The sequence below is a fragment of the Mustela lutreola genome, chromosome 5 (assembly GCF_030435805.1).
Source record: "Mustela lutreola isolate mMusLut2 chromosome 5, mMusLut2.pri, whole genome shotgun sequence".
In the NCBI taxonomy this organism is placed as follows: Eukaryota; Metazoa; Chordata; class Mammalia; order Carnivora; family Mustelidae; genus Mustela; species Mustela lutreola.
In genome coordinates this window covers 30556849-30571314 of record NC_081294.1, presented here as the reverse complement: position 1 = coordinate 30571314, position 14466 = coordinate 30556849, and the positions used below count along the sequence as shown (strand labels likewise).

The 14466-nt window shown below is 42.5% G+C and overlaps 1 protein-coding gene across 2 annotated transcripts in view; it reads left to right on the top strand.

The window, feature by feature from the left end:
* Positions 1-14466, top strand: part of LIFR (LIF receptor subunit alpha) — a 77314-nt gene that overhangs the window by 19295 nt on the left and 43553 nt on the right. For both annotated transcript variants that reach the window (XM_059173834.1, XM_059173833.1), the window contains exons 2-4: positions 4103-4263; positions 6282-6396; positions 8820-8959. In XM_059173834.1, coding sequence (XP_059029817.1) covers positions 4122-4263; positions 6282-6396; positions 8820-8959 — 397 coding nt within the window. In that variant the 5' untranslated portion in view covers positions 4103-4121. The remainder of the gene's footprint in view (positions 1-4102; positions 4264-6281; positions 6397-8819; positions 8960-14466) is intronic.

The following is a 14466-nucleotide window of genomic DNA, read 5'->3' as shown; positions in this document are numbered from 1 at the left end:
AGAACATTCTATTCCTGTACTGTCCTGGCCTCAAGTGAGTCCACTCAAAATTTTTGCTTAGCAGAGAAGTCAGATCGATCACAAGCATAATGTTGTATGACTTAAGTGACACACTCACCATTTTCTACATCAATGTTACCGACAGAAGAGAGTTTTCTCTACATCCTGCCTGTGTTCAGTTAAGCAGATGTTGGTGACACCGTCATTGGTCCTGCTGTCCCCAAGCAGACCCTGCACCCCGTCTGCCCCTCGCTGACCTTCTCAGTGGTGTCGTGTCCTTGATTGGCACCCGCCGCTGGCGCTGACCTTGTGTCAGTCTGTCTGCTTGCTCCTCGCCTGTCAGCGGGAGCGCAGTATTAACACCTTAACTCTGCGAAGTTTCTCCTGTGGACCTGAGCAGAAGTGGCCACTGTGCCCTCGCTCCTGAGCCTGAGGCCGGGAGGGATTGAGGGATTTGCTGCTCTGTAGCCCTGGAGCCAGCATGAGAGTCCCGTGTCCCCAGGACCTGGTCCAGAGCTCCGCGGCCTCGGACCTGCCCTGTCACTTCATGGGACACACACCTCTCTCCTGGAACAAGTGCAAACCTGTAGTGAGGGGCTGGTTTCATTTCAGGAGGATGTTCAGCCGTGAATATGGTTTGTGATGGTTTCCGTTCTGGTTTGGTCATAGTTGGGGCTCCTTTATTCAGTTATTCCTGCACGTGCCATGGAATTCTATAACTTTAGCACCTGGCATTGTGAATATGTTTTCATTCTACTCTGTAAGCTCAGTGACTTTGGAAATGACTAGGGAGTCATTCGGCTAGCAAATAGTTGATTGAATGCTTTTGGAAATATGTGCCTGTTTGGGTTATAATTCTGTAAGCTACTCGAGATTTGTCTCCTGAGACAAATTTTGACAGTACTCAGCAAGAGCCAAGAGGAGGTCTTGCCATCTGCTTTTGCCAAGAAAAGTGTTTTCTGAATTATCCTTGTGGGCTCCAGTTGTTACGATGTTGGATCTTTTTTCCAATATCAAGTCCCTGTTCTTAACATCTCTTCTCACATGTTCTGTTTTTGTCTCTTTTTTTCCCCCTGAAAGATTGCTCAATGTTCTGTCTTTAAAAAATTTTTAATATCAACCAATACATTTAACTTGTAAGTTATTTTTATTTCTCGTTATTCCTTTTTCGTTGAATCCTCTTTTAGTTGTTTCTTTCTTTTTTTTTTTTTTTTTAAAGATTTTATTTATTTATTTGAAGGAGAGAGTGTAAGCAGGGGGGGCGGCAGAAGGAGAGGTGGAAGGAGTAGGCTCTCCCACTGAGCAGGGAGCCCGACTCGGAGCTCGCCATCCAGGGACCTTGCGATTATGACCCAAGCCCAAGGCAGACCCTCCACCAGCTGAGCTAGCTACCCAGGCGTCCTCATCCTCTTCGAGTTTTTATGGCTATGCTGTATTCACTTTGGGAGTCTACTCAGAGGTGGATTTCCTGGTTTTTTTAGGTCTCCTCTTTTCTGCATTATCCCTATTCTCTCCGGGAGTAATTTTTATTTTCCTTCTAGGGAACCTCTTTGTTCTGAATTTGTTTTTATTGTTTTAAGCTTGGCTTGTCTGTTTTATGATCCTTTGTTGTCTGTTCCAGCATAAAAACAAGGCCCTGCTCAGTCTGACCTGGAGTTCTCAGTGCATTGGGAGGACTTGTCAGCTGGCGGCCTCGTTCAGCGAGAGTGGATAGGAGCATCATTGCTCTGAGGAATCCCTCAGTGTCAGATGTGGAAGCCTTTTTTCTTGGACATCTGTGTCTTTGTTAGCTGCTCTCAAATCCTGGGCAGTTCTTTCACATTCTATAGAGGATGTCTCCGTTTCAGGAGTAGGAACATGTCAAGGTTGAGGTCCTTAAACAGATGTCTGATACAAACAGACGGTCTGTAAACAGCCTGTGAACAGTAAGTCACTGCCGTCTCCTCTGCGTACCTGCAGAGCATTTATATGGCACCACCAGCCATCCGTCGTTGTGTTTCCACCAAATCCATAGCCGTCTTTGCTTCCTCTCCTCTCCCTGTATGTCCCACAGCCCACTAAATAAACTTACACCACCTGGTGCATGTGTGGCACTCTAAGTGCCTTACACATTTACTCTTTTAATCTTTACAACAAACGTACGGAAAATACAGTTACTATCCCCACTCCACCCATGAATCCAGACATGGAGAGGTTAAGGCCATATAATAAGTAGCAGAGTTAGGAGCCCCAGTCCATTTTTTTGTTTTGTTTAGATTTTTATTTAAATTCAAGTCCGTTAACATATATTGCATTACTGGTTTCAGGGTAGAATTTAGTGATGGGGCTGTTGCATGTACACCCAGTGCTCATGGTAACAAGTGCCCTCCCTAATGCTCCTCACACATTTAGCCCGTTCCTCCCACCTCTTCAGCAACCCTCAGGTTTTCCCTCTAGTTAAGTCTCGTATGGTTTGCCTCCCTCTCTGCTTTTATCTCTATTTTTCTTTTCCTTACTCTGTGTTAATGTGTCGTCTTTCTTAAATTCCACATAATGAGTGAAGTCATATGGTATTTGTCCTTCTCTGCCTGACTTACTTCGCTTAGCGTTACACCCTCTAGTTCAGGGGTTGTTGGCGGGAATGCAAACTGGTGTAGTCACTCTGGGAAACAGCATGGAGGTTCCTCAGAAAGTTAAAAATAGAGTTACCCTATGACCCAGCAATTGTACTAGTAGATATTTATCCAAATGATACAAAAATAGTAATTTGAAGGGGCACATGCCACCCCAGTGTTTACAGCAGCAATGTCCACAGTAGTAAAAAATATGTATAGAGGTCAGATGTCCAGTTCATGTTCTTAAGTCATCACACTGTCCTGCCTCTAGCACAGTGGGAAGACCCTGCCATTTCCAGAACAGATGCTGAGTCTGTCTCTTCCACGTCTGCTCTTAGAACCCTAGTCCTCATCACTGGTGGTTTCACCTGGCTCTGGTTTCCCTACCTCTGCTCTTCCCTGGAGTCCACCTCCATGTAGCAGCTACAGAAATTTTCCCAAAGTGCAGATCAGATCATGGATTTCCCCCTGATGAAAACAACAGTGCAGGGGCCCCTGGGTGACTCAGTCGTTAAGCGTCTGCGTTCGGCTCAGGGCATGATCCCAGGGTGCTGGGATGGAGCCCCGCATCCGCCTCCCTGCTCAGCAGGAGCCTGCTTCTCCCCCTTTCACTCCCTCTGCTTGTGTTCCTCTCTCACTGTCTCTGTCTGTCAGATAAATAAAATCTTAGAAAAAAAAAATCTTAAATTTCTTAGTAGTTTATATATATGTATTTCCCAGCTAGATTCCAGGCTCCCTGAGGGCTGGGACTTTGGTTCAGTGTGATCCTCCAGTGCCTGAATGGGGACCCAGCACTTGGTAGTCTGTCTCTGGTCATTTGCTGACAAGTGTCTTTCGAGCTCTTAGGCTGAACAGCTCCTGCCTACAAGGCATCCCTTTCCCCATGGCACACTGGCTTCAGTCCTGCTCGTCTGTAGGAGTGGACATCTCTTGTCTACCAGTGGTCCCTTTCCCATGATCGTTGTAATATTTGTTACATCTTAGTCATTTGTGTGTATTGGGCACTGTTTTAGCCACATCTGTGAACTCCCTATACTGTTATTTAACCTGATTTTTTCTTACATGCAATAGAAACTTCACATCATAGTGTAAATGAAAAGAAAGACACTACTTGTCATAAGTGACTATATTAATTGAACTTAAAAATGTCATTCCATAGATAATTGAAAATTGTCAAAACTTCAGTTTCACGTATTGCTTTTCTACAGTGTAGTAGTAGTATTGGAATGGAGAGCTGAGAAATACATTGTTTGGTTATAATCTTGAACTTGAAACCTGCCATTTGAAAACTGACCCTGTGATGGATCACAAAAGCTACAGCTGTGTTCGATTATTGACATCCCCCAAAGCCAAGGCAGCTTGGGTCTAGTTAGTCTGCAAAGTTACTAACGTACAGTACATGTCAGTACCCGTCAGTATCTGTCAGTATCCACTCTCTGTGGTGCTGTGCACAGCCCAAGAGGTGTCTCTGCAGCATTTTGAACACATTTGAAATTCTTCTCGTCCAGGACTGACTGCTTTGCACGGATGATGAACCTTTCCTCACGTTTAAGAAGACCCTCCTGGGTGATGGATAGTAAAAGAATGGGGATGACACCACATTTCCAGTGGCTCTTACTAACATTTATTCTCCTGTACTTAATGAACCAAGTAAATAGCCAGAAGAGAGGTAAGTGCATCTCAGTCTTAGAGAATGAACTGATTGCAATGCCATTGCTATTTTTTGCCATTATTATTTTGATTATGAGGTGATCTTGTGTCTTTATTGACCCCTTCAGGTTTTCTGTGGTTAAAATCCATTTCTCTATCGTCATTTTTTTCCCCAATGTATTCTGTTTCTTCTCTCTTAAAAAGAGGCTTGTAAATACAGACCTAAATAGTCTTTCCCCAGAAAAAAAAAAAATTAAGGTTTAATTTACATACAGTACAGTTCACCCTTTTGGGATAAAATTCTGCGAGTTTTGACAAATGTGTAGTGATGTGACCACCAGCACAAAATAACAGAACACTCCCCATTCCAGAAAATTCTCCATGCTCCTCTGTACTCAGCTCTTTTCTCCTCCCTGCCTCCAGCCAGCACTGGCCTAGTGTCTGTCTATAATTTTGCTTTTCTGAATGTCATATAAATGAAATCTAAATCTCTTTAATAATACATTGTATTCATCTTCCTTAAATATATTAAGAATGTTTGTGTAGATGGTATTCCCTAGCTCATTCCTATAAAGAACATTATCATCCTTTTGCCCCTGTATTTAGTTTGTGTATTATTTCCATAATTAAACAGATAGCCTCTTTTCCCCCCGAGATCACTGTTAAATAACTTAAGTATCATTATGATGATTTCTAATGTGAGTGATTCTAATGTTTTTGTTTTTGTTTTCTGTCACGTATAAGTAGCTTTATAATTTATTGCTACCATAAATGTCATGTCAGTCATGTAAAAATTAAAAAAAACTTTTTCAGAGACATTAACAGAGAAGGTCTGAGATGGAATAATGTTTTTTTACTCTGATTACTTTATTTCCTCCTCCTCTTTGCTCCTCCTTCCTTTTTCCTTTTGTTCTCCCTCTTACATGGTACCACCTCCTCTCTTTTCATTCTAACATGACAAGCTTTTCATTGTGTGGTGCCAATGTAGCCTTCACAGGTATGAATAAATACTATTAGGATTATAATAGGATTATAATATTTTGAGTTAACCAACTGAGTTACTCTTCAGTTGTTTAGGCTTACACAAAAAAATATTTTTCAGAGACTTTGTGAGTTCATTACTGTTTAAATATAATATGCTTCATAAACATTTTTTTTTTTAAGATTTTTATTTCTTTATTTGACAGAGAGAGATCACAAGTAGATGGAGAGGCAGGCAGAGAGAGAGAGAGAGAGAGAGAGAGAAGCAGGTTCCCTGCCAAGCAGAGAACCCGACGTGGGACTCGATCCCAGGACCCTGAGATCATGACCTGAGCCAAAGGCAGCGGCTTAACCCACTGAGCCACCCAGGCGCCCCGCTTCATAAACATTTTTAAAGATCTTACTTAATTTGAGAGCGAGAGGGGGAGAGGGAGAGGCAGACTCCCTGCTGAGCAGAGAGCCCAACCTAGGGTTAGATCCCAGGACTCCTGAGCCAAGCCGGGAGGGAGATTGTTAACTGACTGAGCCACCCAGGCACCTCTGCTTAGTAAAAATTTAAAGATTGGCTGTGGTGTTTCAATGACGTGGCAGTCTGGTAACATGCAGTGAGGCGGCAGTGGCTAGGAGTGCTTAGAAGCTGTATTTGTGGGCATGGGAAACATGTAATTTTTACTTAGAGTTACTTTATTTGCAGGGAGGGATGGAGGCCCATGGGACTGTTGAAGATAAAATTCTTCCAGGCCCTCTTTGGGTCTCATCCTTGACTCCATTTATCTTAGTGGCGGATGTTGGGACTTTGATGGAGGCTCAGTCCCTAGGTGGTCTAGTGGTTGGCTCACTTCCTTTGGTTTCCTCTCATTTTTTAATCAACAGCTACAAACAAATAGAAAACTAGTCATCTGTGACTGCAGGCTCATCCCTGCACGAAGAACATGGGCCCTGTGCAGACACAGGTGCTCATACTCACGGCTGAAGACGGTTTGATATGTTGGCCTTTCATGTTGCAGTTAAATTATTAAGCATGTTGTGTGTGTGTGTGTGTTTCTCCTTCTCCAGTGGCCCCTCGTGATTTGAAGTGTGTAACTAACAATTTGCGGGTGTGGGACTGTTCTTGGAAAGCACCCTCGGGAGCAGGCCACGGTACTGTTTATGAAGTTTGCATTGAGAACAGGTAAGAGAAATGAAGAGCTGTAACCTAAAGGTCTTTAATATTAGAGCATAGAGATTTTATTTTGGAAATTGTTTAATGAAATTTTAAATCTTAGCTGTCTGTTTCCTAAAAAATCTGAATCTTACATCAGTCAGGATGGAAAAAACCCTTCTCCCAGCCAAAACGGATTGTTGCGTTATCTGAATATTAAGTGTAGGACACCCCTTTCATAGGCTCTGGATTCTCATCTACCATAGGGAAGTTTTACTGGTGTGTCCCAAACCATTGGTCTAGATCAGGTGGGTTCTTGTTTTGACTCTGCTCAACAGAAAATGTCTGGTCTGGAGTAGGCAGTTCAAGGCTGGCACAGTTGTGGATGAGAGACCCAGGTCCCTCTTCATCGTGCTGCTGTGCCAGCTTTAGCATGCGATCTCCTGGTTCAAGGATACTTGAGGAGTGGCTGTCCTGTCTGCATTCCAGGAAGCAGTGAGGAAAAGGATGCTTTTCTTTAAGGAGACCTCTAAGGAGTCCCACACACCTCTGCTTGCATCTCAATGGCAGAATATAGTCACATGATGAAGCCTATTTGCATAAGAGGCGGGGCAATGTGCCTGGATAAACCTTGAGTTCCTGTTATTAAGGGAAAGGGGGAAAGGATGTTAGAAGGCCGGCGACTGGTTCTGTCACCCCACCTTCCCCTCTCAGGTAACCTTGGAGAGGGCCAAGAGCTCTGAAGCCTAGAGGTGAGGCGTTTGGGTTCTCTGCAAATGGGAATATTCTTTTCCTTTTCCCCAATGCTAGCCGGACTCTGAATGGTTCAGCAACATCAGTGTAGTTCAGCGGGGCAGCTCCAAGTCCCGTTTTGCGGATGGGTGGCCCTTATATAAATGGTCATAAGTGTGCATTTAAGTATTACTCAGGTGTTGTCTTCCCATTTGGTTTTGGTTCAGTGAACGTGAGTCTAAGCTTTTTGGTATATTTGTCAACCAGGAGGAGTTAGGTTATGTTGTAAAAGTAGCCCTAAAATCTTCTTTCCTTATTTACTGCTGTGAAAATAAAGGATTATTTCCTGCGTGTGTTCAGTGTCCTTCTTGGGTCGGCTGGCATCTCTGCCCCCAGGCTCTACTTGGGACCCCAAACCAGTAGAGGGTCCCTCACCCTCCAGTGCATGGAGACAGGAGGAGAGGAAGCACAGGCTGTGCTTGCTTCCAGAGCTTCCTTCTGGAAGGGACAGATGTGATTTTCACTCACATGTCTCTGCAAATAAAGCCCTACTACCTACCTTGATTCCAAGGAGCCGGAAGTATAGCCCTGCTGTGATTCCAGAAGGGGAGAACCTGAAAAATGGTAAATAGCATGAATGACTACCTTAGGCCACAGAGAGAGGAAGCTGTTGTGGCCCTCCGGGAGTTCACAAGAAACAAATAACTGTGGGCGCTGACGGAAATTATAGGTGAAGGGCGCGTTGAGCGGTGTGGGCCTCCAGAGAGGCTGTCCAAGGTGTGATTGTGGAGTGTGAAGACCCAGTTTCTCAGAAAAAGGACAGAAAGCCTGGAGGAAAATATGTATGAAATAGCATGATTTAGCGAATTCCAGGGCTTTTATGTTACTGGCAGCTAAGGAAGCCTCCCTCTGTGAGCATACAGGAGGGGAGCCGCCCTGGTGAAGTCGGGACTCCTGAGTAAAGAATGTGAAGAGGTCTTTGCGGGGTGTGGGGCAGGGTCACCCAAGACACCACAGAGTCCATCTTCTTGAACTCAGATTTATATGGGACGTTAGAAATGTGAATTAAAAAAATACATAAATATGGATGAATAGCCATAAAAATAATGTAAATGTGAATGTAAAAGACCATGGAACCAAGGAGAAAAAAAAACAACTTTCGCTGAAGGGATAATGGGTGGGGAACTGGCAGATTTTTTTGAAAGCTGAGTGGAAGAGAAGGTGTTGTTCCCATTGAAACTTGGGCCAGAACAGAAAGCAGCTGACAGACTGAGGTGGGTGTCTGAGGGGCCACAAGCAGCCAGTTTCGTGCCCGTCCCCAGTACCTGTGGACCTGAGGTACTCAACCTGAGACCGCTTGATGGCCTTGTATAGAAGTGCAGGGCTGTAGTGGGGCGGGCATGTGCGGCGCTGGGTAAGGCTGCAGAGGGAAGGTTGGGGAAGTATGAAGGGCATGCCCAAATCCCAAGTTTCTTGAAATAATCATCCCTTATCACTTATCACTCGGCTTTCTGGTACAGTCTGGTTATTCATCCTCCACATTGATGGACTACATCGACCTCCCCTTTTTCTGTCTTAAAAGGCAGTATAACCTATTGTGTTTTTGTACGAAAGAACAAAGTATTTTCCAGCGCATTTTCTGTTAGTCATGTTTCTATGAAAATTGCACTGTTGGTTTTATCCACTAATTAAAATTGGATTTTTTTTTTTTTCTGTTGCAGGTCTCATTCTTGTTATCAGTCAGAGAAAACAAATACTAAGCTCCCTGCTCTTCCACCTGGTGATCATGAAATAACAATAAACCGTCTGTATGATTTTGGAAATCTTATAAGTAAATTCACACTAAATGAAAAAAATGTTTGTAAGTATTTGAAAAGAAAATTGACATGAAAATAACTTGGCACGGGGTCCCCTGGGTGGCTCAGTGGGTTAAGCGTCTGCCTTCGGCTCAGGTCACGATCTCAGGGACCTGGGATGGAGCGCCTCATCGGGCTCACTGCTCGTGGTGACTCTACTTCCCGCTCTTCCTCTGTGTTCTCTCTTGCTTTCAGTCCCTCTCAGATATTAATAAATAAAATCTTTAGGGGGGAAGAAAAAGATAAAAGAACTCAGCACAGTGCCTTTGTGCTTAGCATTGCAGTGCTTTAAAAAATGGTCAGAAATTTACTCTTCTTCTGAATTTCAGTTGTTAGACTAACGCTTGCTTTTCCCCAGCAGCCATACTGTGACTTCTAGAGCACAGCCAAGATTGGGAAGGAAGCAGACTGTCGTCTAATCAATCAGAGTAGATGTCACAGAGTTAACGATCTTTTCCACATTTGGCTACTTTCTCGTCACCTGTTCGCCTCATTGATTCCTGCATACCTTCCAGAATTTTTCAGGCGTCCCCTGCCATAGGAGGTAGTCTTTGACCCTGCCCTCCTAGAGGAGACCCTGTTCTTTCTTAACATTCTCTTAGGCAATGTGTCTTCTCCTTTGTGGCATTTTCTCACAGTTGCATTACTAACGTATTATGTGATAAGGCACTTAAGTGGTCACTTCTGCAAGAGAATAGGTTCAGTAGGACAGGAAATTTCTCTTATGTACCTAGTGCCTAGCCACTGACTTACACGTGACAGGCATCTTTTATAGAGATGTTGATTCAGTGCCTATGACATAGGTAACAGGCTGAGTGGAGTCATGAACTAGACCCAGGCTGATGGAGATGGAGATTTGGCTACACAGTGAGACCTTAGAAACCCCAGGAACCTTGACGCTCCCTGGTGGGGGAGGTGGGTTTATTCTCTCCTGACAACTATCATGGCACGGCATAATGACATTATAATGAGACTTAACAAGGATGACTTACTTTGAAACAGGGGAAAAAATACAATTAACTTGGTGACCTGTCCAATTTCATGGATAAGATGCCTGTTTGGCATGGTCTGTGTCTGAGATAGAACAGATTCCAAAAGGATAATAACAAAGCAAGCTTTCCAGGAACTTCCCATCTGTCTCACTGCCTTTCAAGATAAAGAGAGAGGAGCCATGTTGGTTATTTTCTTTCTACAGCTGAATGTGCGATTCACATGAGAATGTACAGATCAGCCATGATCTCAATACCCACAGAGCAATACTGTTAAAACACTTAAATATATTCTCTTTGCATATACATATAAACAGTAAGGTTCATACTACTTGATAACAGAAGACACAGATTTTTCAGTTTGTTATCTAAATCTGTATTTATAGGCTGCATAATATCCCATTGAATGCCATAATTATGTTACGTGATTGATAATTAACATTGAGATTTTGATTTCTGGTTTTTTTAGTATTAACAACCAATGCTTTAATGAGCATGTTTTGCACATGTATGTTTCTAATTTGTGTGATGATTTCATTAGGCTAAATCCCTAAAATTGGGAATCCCCTTGTTAGAACTTTGGATACCCATTGCCAGTTGTTTTCTAAAACTTTGGAGCCTCTTTGCATTTCCACAAACATCGTATTAGAGGGGTACCCTGTTCTTTACTTCTTGCCAAGACTGGGTGTTGTCCATTTCTCTTAGTTTTGCCATTTCAGTCTGATGGCCCCCAGTTATAGCACTTTGTTTTTGCAGATTGTTTTGTGATTACTTAAACGTTACCAGTTGTTTTTATTCTTTTCTGGTCTATATCCTTTCTCAGTTTTTTCTTGTGTTGAACCTCATCGGTTCACAAGAGCTCTCTATATTATGGTTATTAATTCTATCATATTTGCTACAAATAATTTTCTGAGCTTAAAATTTAAACAACATGGATTTCATTTTTATGTAAGTAGAATCTTCCACTCTTTTTCTCTGAGCTTTTGGTTTTGTTGCCATGCTCAATTTAAATCTTTTACCCATCTGGAATTATTTTGTAGTACGGTATAAAGAATCTAACTTAATTTTATTCCAGGTTTTTAAAAAATTCCCCAGGACTCTGAGAGCCAGTTTGTATTGTCTGATTTTTCAAGAGTTGAGGAGAAGGTTCTGGCAGGGAAGTTACTTGAAGATGATAGTGTTTGACAGAAAGAATTAGAAGGACAAATCAAGACAGATGCTAGATGACTTAATAGATGAGTAGTTCCTTGTTTGGTTTTTTTTTTTTTTTTTTTTTTTTTTTTTTTTTTTACAGAATCATGTAATTTGTTGATAGCAGTTTTAATACTACTGAGTCTGATTCTGATTAGAATATTAGATTAACAGTACCCAAGTAATAAGATATCACTATTACTATTATGATAGTACTGATAAGAAAATTGAAAAGCACACTAGATGAATATAAAAGGGAGGTAGATTTGTCAGCAGGTCTTCGAGTACCTACTATGTTGGGGAGAAGCTAAGAAAGAGAACTGTACCTGTGCGTTAGAGGATCTGGGTTTTTTGGCAGTTCGCTACTGAAGAAAAGTATGAGAAATTAACATTTTCTCCAGATGCTGTCAACACCATGCATATAAAGCAAAGTATTTAATGTATGCACATATATGTAATACTCTTGCAATTGACAAGGGCAAACACAAAAATAAGTCTTCGTAAGACTTGCAGTGTTTAAGTTTCTTAAAATAACCTGAAAATATGGATCTGGCTGAGACAAAATCAATAATGTGGATCCTGTAAATGAGCTGGGAAAGCTCCCATCCTCTGATGTTTAAGCAGAGCATGGAGGTTATGGGTAAAGATGTGCCAGCCTTAAAAAATAAACAAACACAAGTGATTAGACTTATTTCCCAGCTGAAAAGTTCCTGCCTTCTAGAAAGCAAGTTAATATTGTCCTCAAGTGTCTATTTTAGCTGGAAAGAAATGCAAATAATAGTTCATGTGATCTTAGAGAAACTTCCCATTTTATTGTGAGGAAGTGTACTATGAAGTAGTGGAAAGTGTGTGTGTGTGTGTGTAATCCTTTCATTTGCATAATTGTGATTGTTACTGTCTTTTAGCTTAAATATTGGCTATGACTTATGTTTTAAAGAGGAGCCCACTTCTGTTGAGATAAAATGTAAATTATGTGTACTTTCCAGGGAGGGAGCATTTAATAATAGATGAATATTGCCTTCATGTAGGTGCTCCCTTACTTGTAAGTGCTCAAAACACAATTTTGAAGTTACTATATCATGACAGCCTGAAGCATTTGAAAGAACTGTGTTCTTCAAAACCTCTGCTCCGTGGTCACACTGGCACCTTCATCTTTCCCTCTCCTGGCACGAGACCGCTTCTTGATCCTCCTTTTTGTTCCTTCTGTTTTTTGTTTTGTTTTGTTTGATTAAGTTTTTATTTTAATTCCAGTTAGTTAACATGCAGTATTTGTTACACGAGTTTCTGGTGTGTGATACAGTGGCTCCTCCCACTTGAAATCTGTCCTGTGAAGCATCCGCCACTGTCCTCCTGTAGCTATAGAGCCATCCATTGACTGTGCTGTATGGTGCTTAGGTTTTGAAGCCACAGTCCAATTTCCTGTGCAGTTGTAAGTATTTTATACAGATCCAGTGTAGAACGCTGTGGTCAGCACATCTTAGTTAAATTTATGAAGAACTTGTTTTTTTTTTTTTTTTTAAGATTTTACTTATTTTTCAGAGAGAGAACACAAGCGGGCAGAGGCAGAGAGAGAAGCAGGCTCCCTGCTGAGCAAGGAGCCCGACACGGGTTCTGTGTGTGTGTGAATATATATAAATAAGTATATATAAATATATATATATATATATATATATATATATATATATATATATAATGTATATGTATATATATGATATATTTTAGGACCCTGGGATCATGACTTGAGCCAAAGGCAGTGGCTTAACCGACTGAGCCACCCAGGTGTCCCAAGAACTTATTTTTAAATTCCAAGACTAATTTATTTTGGTTTGCTCTGCCATTTTTGTTGCTTAGCACACTCAACCACCCCAGCTCTGTGAAGTCCTGCAGTCTGGGCTTGCCAGGACTCCTCTGAGCTGCCCTTGTGCTGCATAGGGCGGTGCTGAAGTAGCGGTGGCCCAGGGGTGCACGTCTCTGGACATCTCTGGTTCACTTACCGGGATCGGAAGAGAGAACGTGGAAGACAGAGTCCCCGCGTTGTCTGCCTTTCATACCACAAAGCCTGCGTCTCATAAAATGGAACAGAGTCACATTTTTCATTGATCCAGACTATTGGAGTAATTTACCCATCCTCTGTAGATAGGGAGACTTGGAGATTTTAAAGAATACTTTACTTTCTCTGCCTTTTTTTTTTTTTTTTTTTAATTTACCATTTTCTGTCTGTGAGCTATTGTATCCTTGAGCATGTGTTTTTTTTTTTTCTTTACCTTTTGTATTTCCCACTAACAACCATACCCTCCCCAATGCTGGTGGCCTTTTCTCACTCTTCCTCTCTGATTTGGCCTAATTGATAACACATATCTTTCAGTTTCAGCCGTGCTGGGTCTTCTCTGGTTTCCTTCTGCTTCTCAGGATTCTTACTGGGATTCTCTGGTGCCTCAAAGGTGTGACACTTGGTAGCTCTCTGCTCTCGGGCAAGCTTTGGCCCCTTTGAGTCCTGAGTTCAAGTCTTTTTCTTCAGCTGCACTCCGAGAGTCTTGTCCATGGGCCCCACTCTCACTCGCTGTCAGCAGACCCCTCCACTCACTAAACCTCTCTCTGTCCCTCCCTGACACTTGGTCACCCATAGCCTGTCTCTCTTATTTCTGCACATTGTCTGTGATTCCTTTGCCTGCTTCCTAGGGTGGAAACTTGAGGAAATCTTAGGTGTTTCCCTTTCTTACTATACTAATCCTTCATTTCTTTGAAATGCCCATTGTTTTCCTTTTCCCTATCCCTCATGAACATGACAGTGCTTCATGATCTCTGTCCTTGCTGCTTTGGTCAGCCTTTCCCTAGTGGTCTCCCACTTAATCACCTTATCTTTCTCAGCCCCCTGCACTGCACTGCGTGCCAACAGCTCACCTAGCCTTTCTGGAGGACTTTCTTACCTGCGGAGTATTTCCCACATCTGCACAGTACCCTGTTGGCTCCCCCACTCAGTGCCTTGGTCATTTCTATGGTTTCGCTGCAGTTCACAGCTCCCTAAACCAGTAACGGCTCATAGCATCCCAAAGTGGGTCACTCCCGCCAGCATCAGGGGCTCTGACACTGCCGGGTGAGTGGGAAGGCTGCAGAAAGCTCTATGAGAACAGGCTTTCCATATTCTGTCATTTTCTTAGGCCTAAGGCACAGTCATACAGAGGAAGCCCCTTTACTTCTCTCTGATGTTGCCTCCTTACAGATTCCAGACTGATCACACTAGAGTTTTGTGGGAACGTGATGGTTATTTGTATTAGAAGACATACTAGGATTTGATCATTTTCTCAGATTTGACAGTTGAATCATTAGGAGCT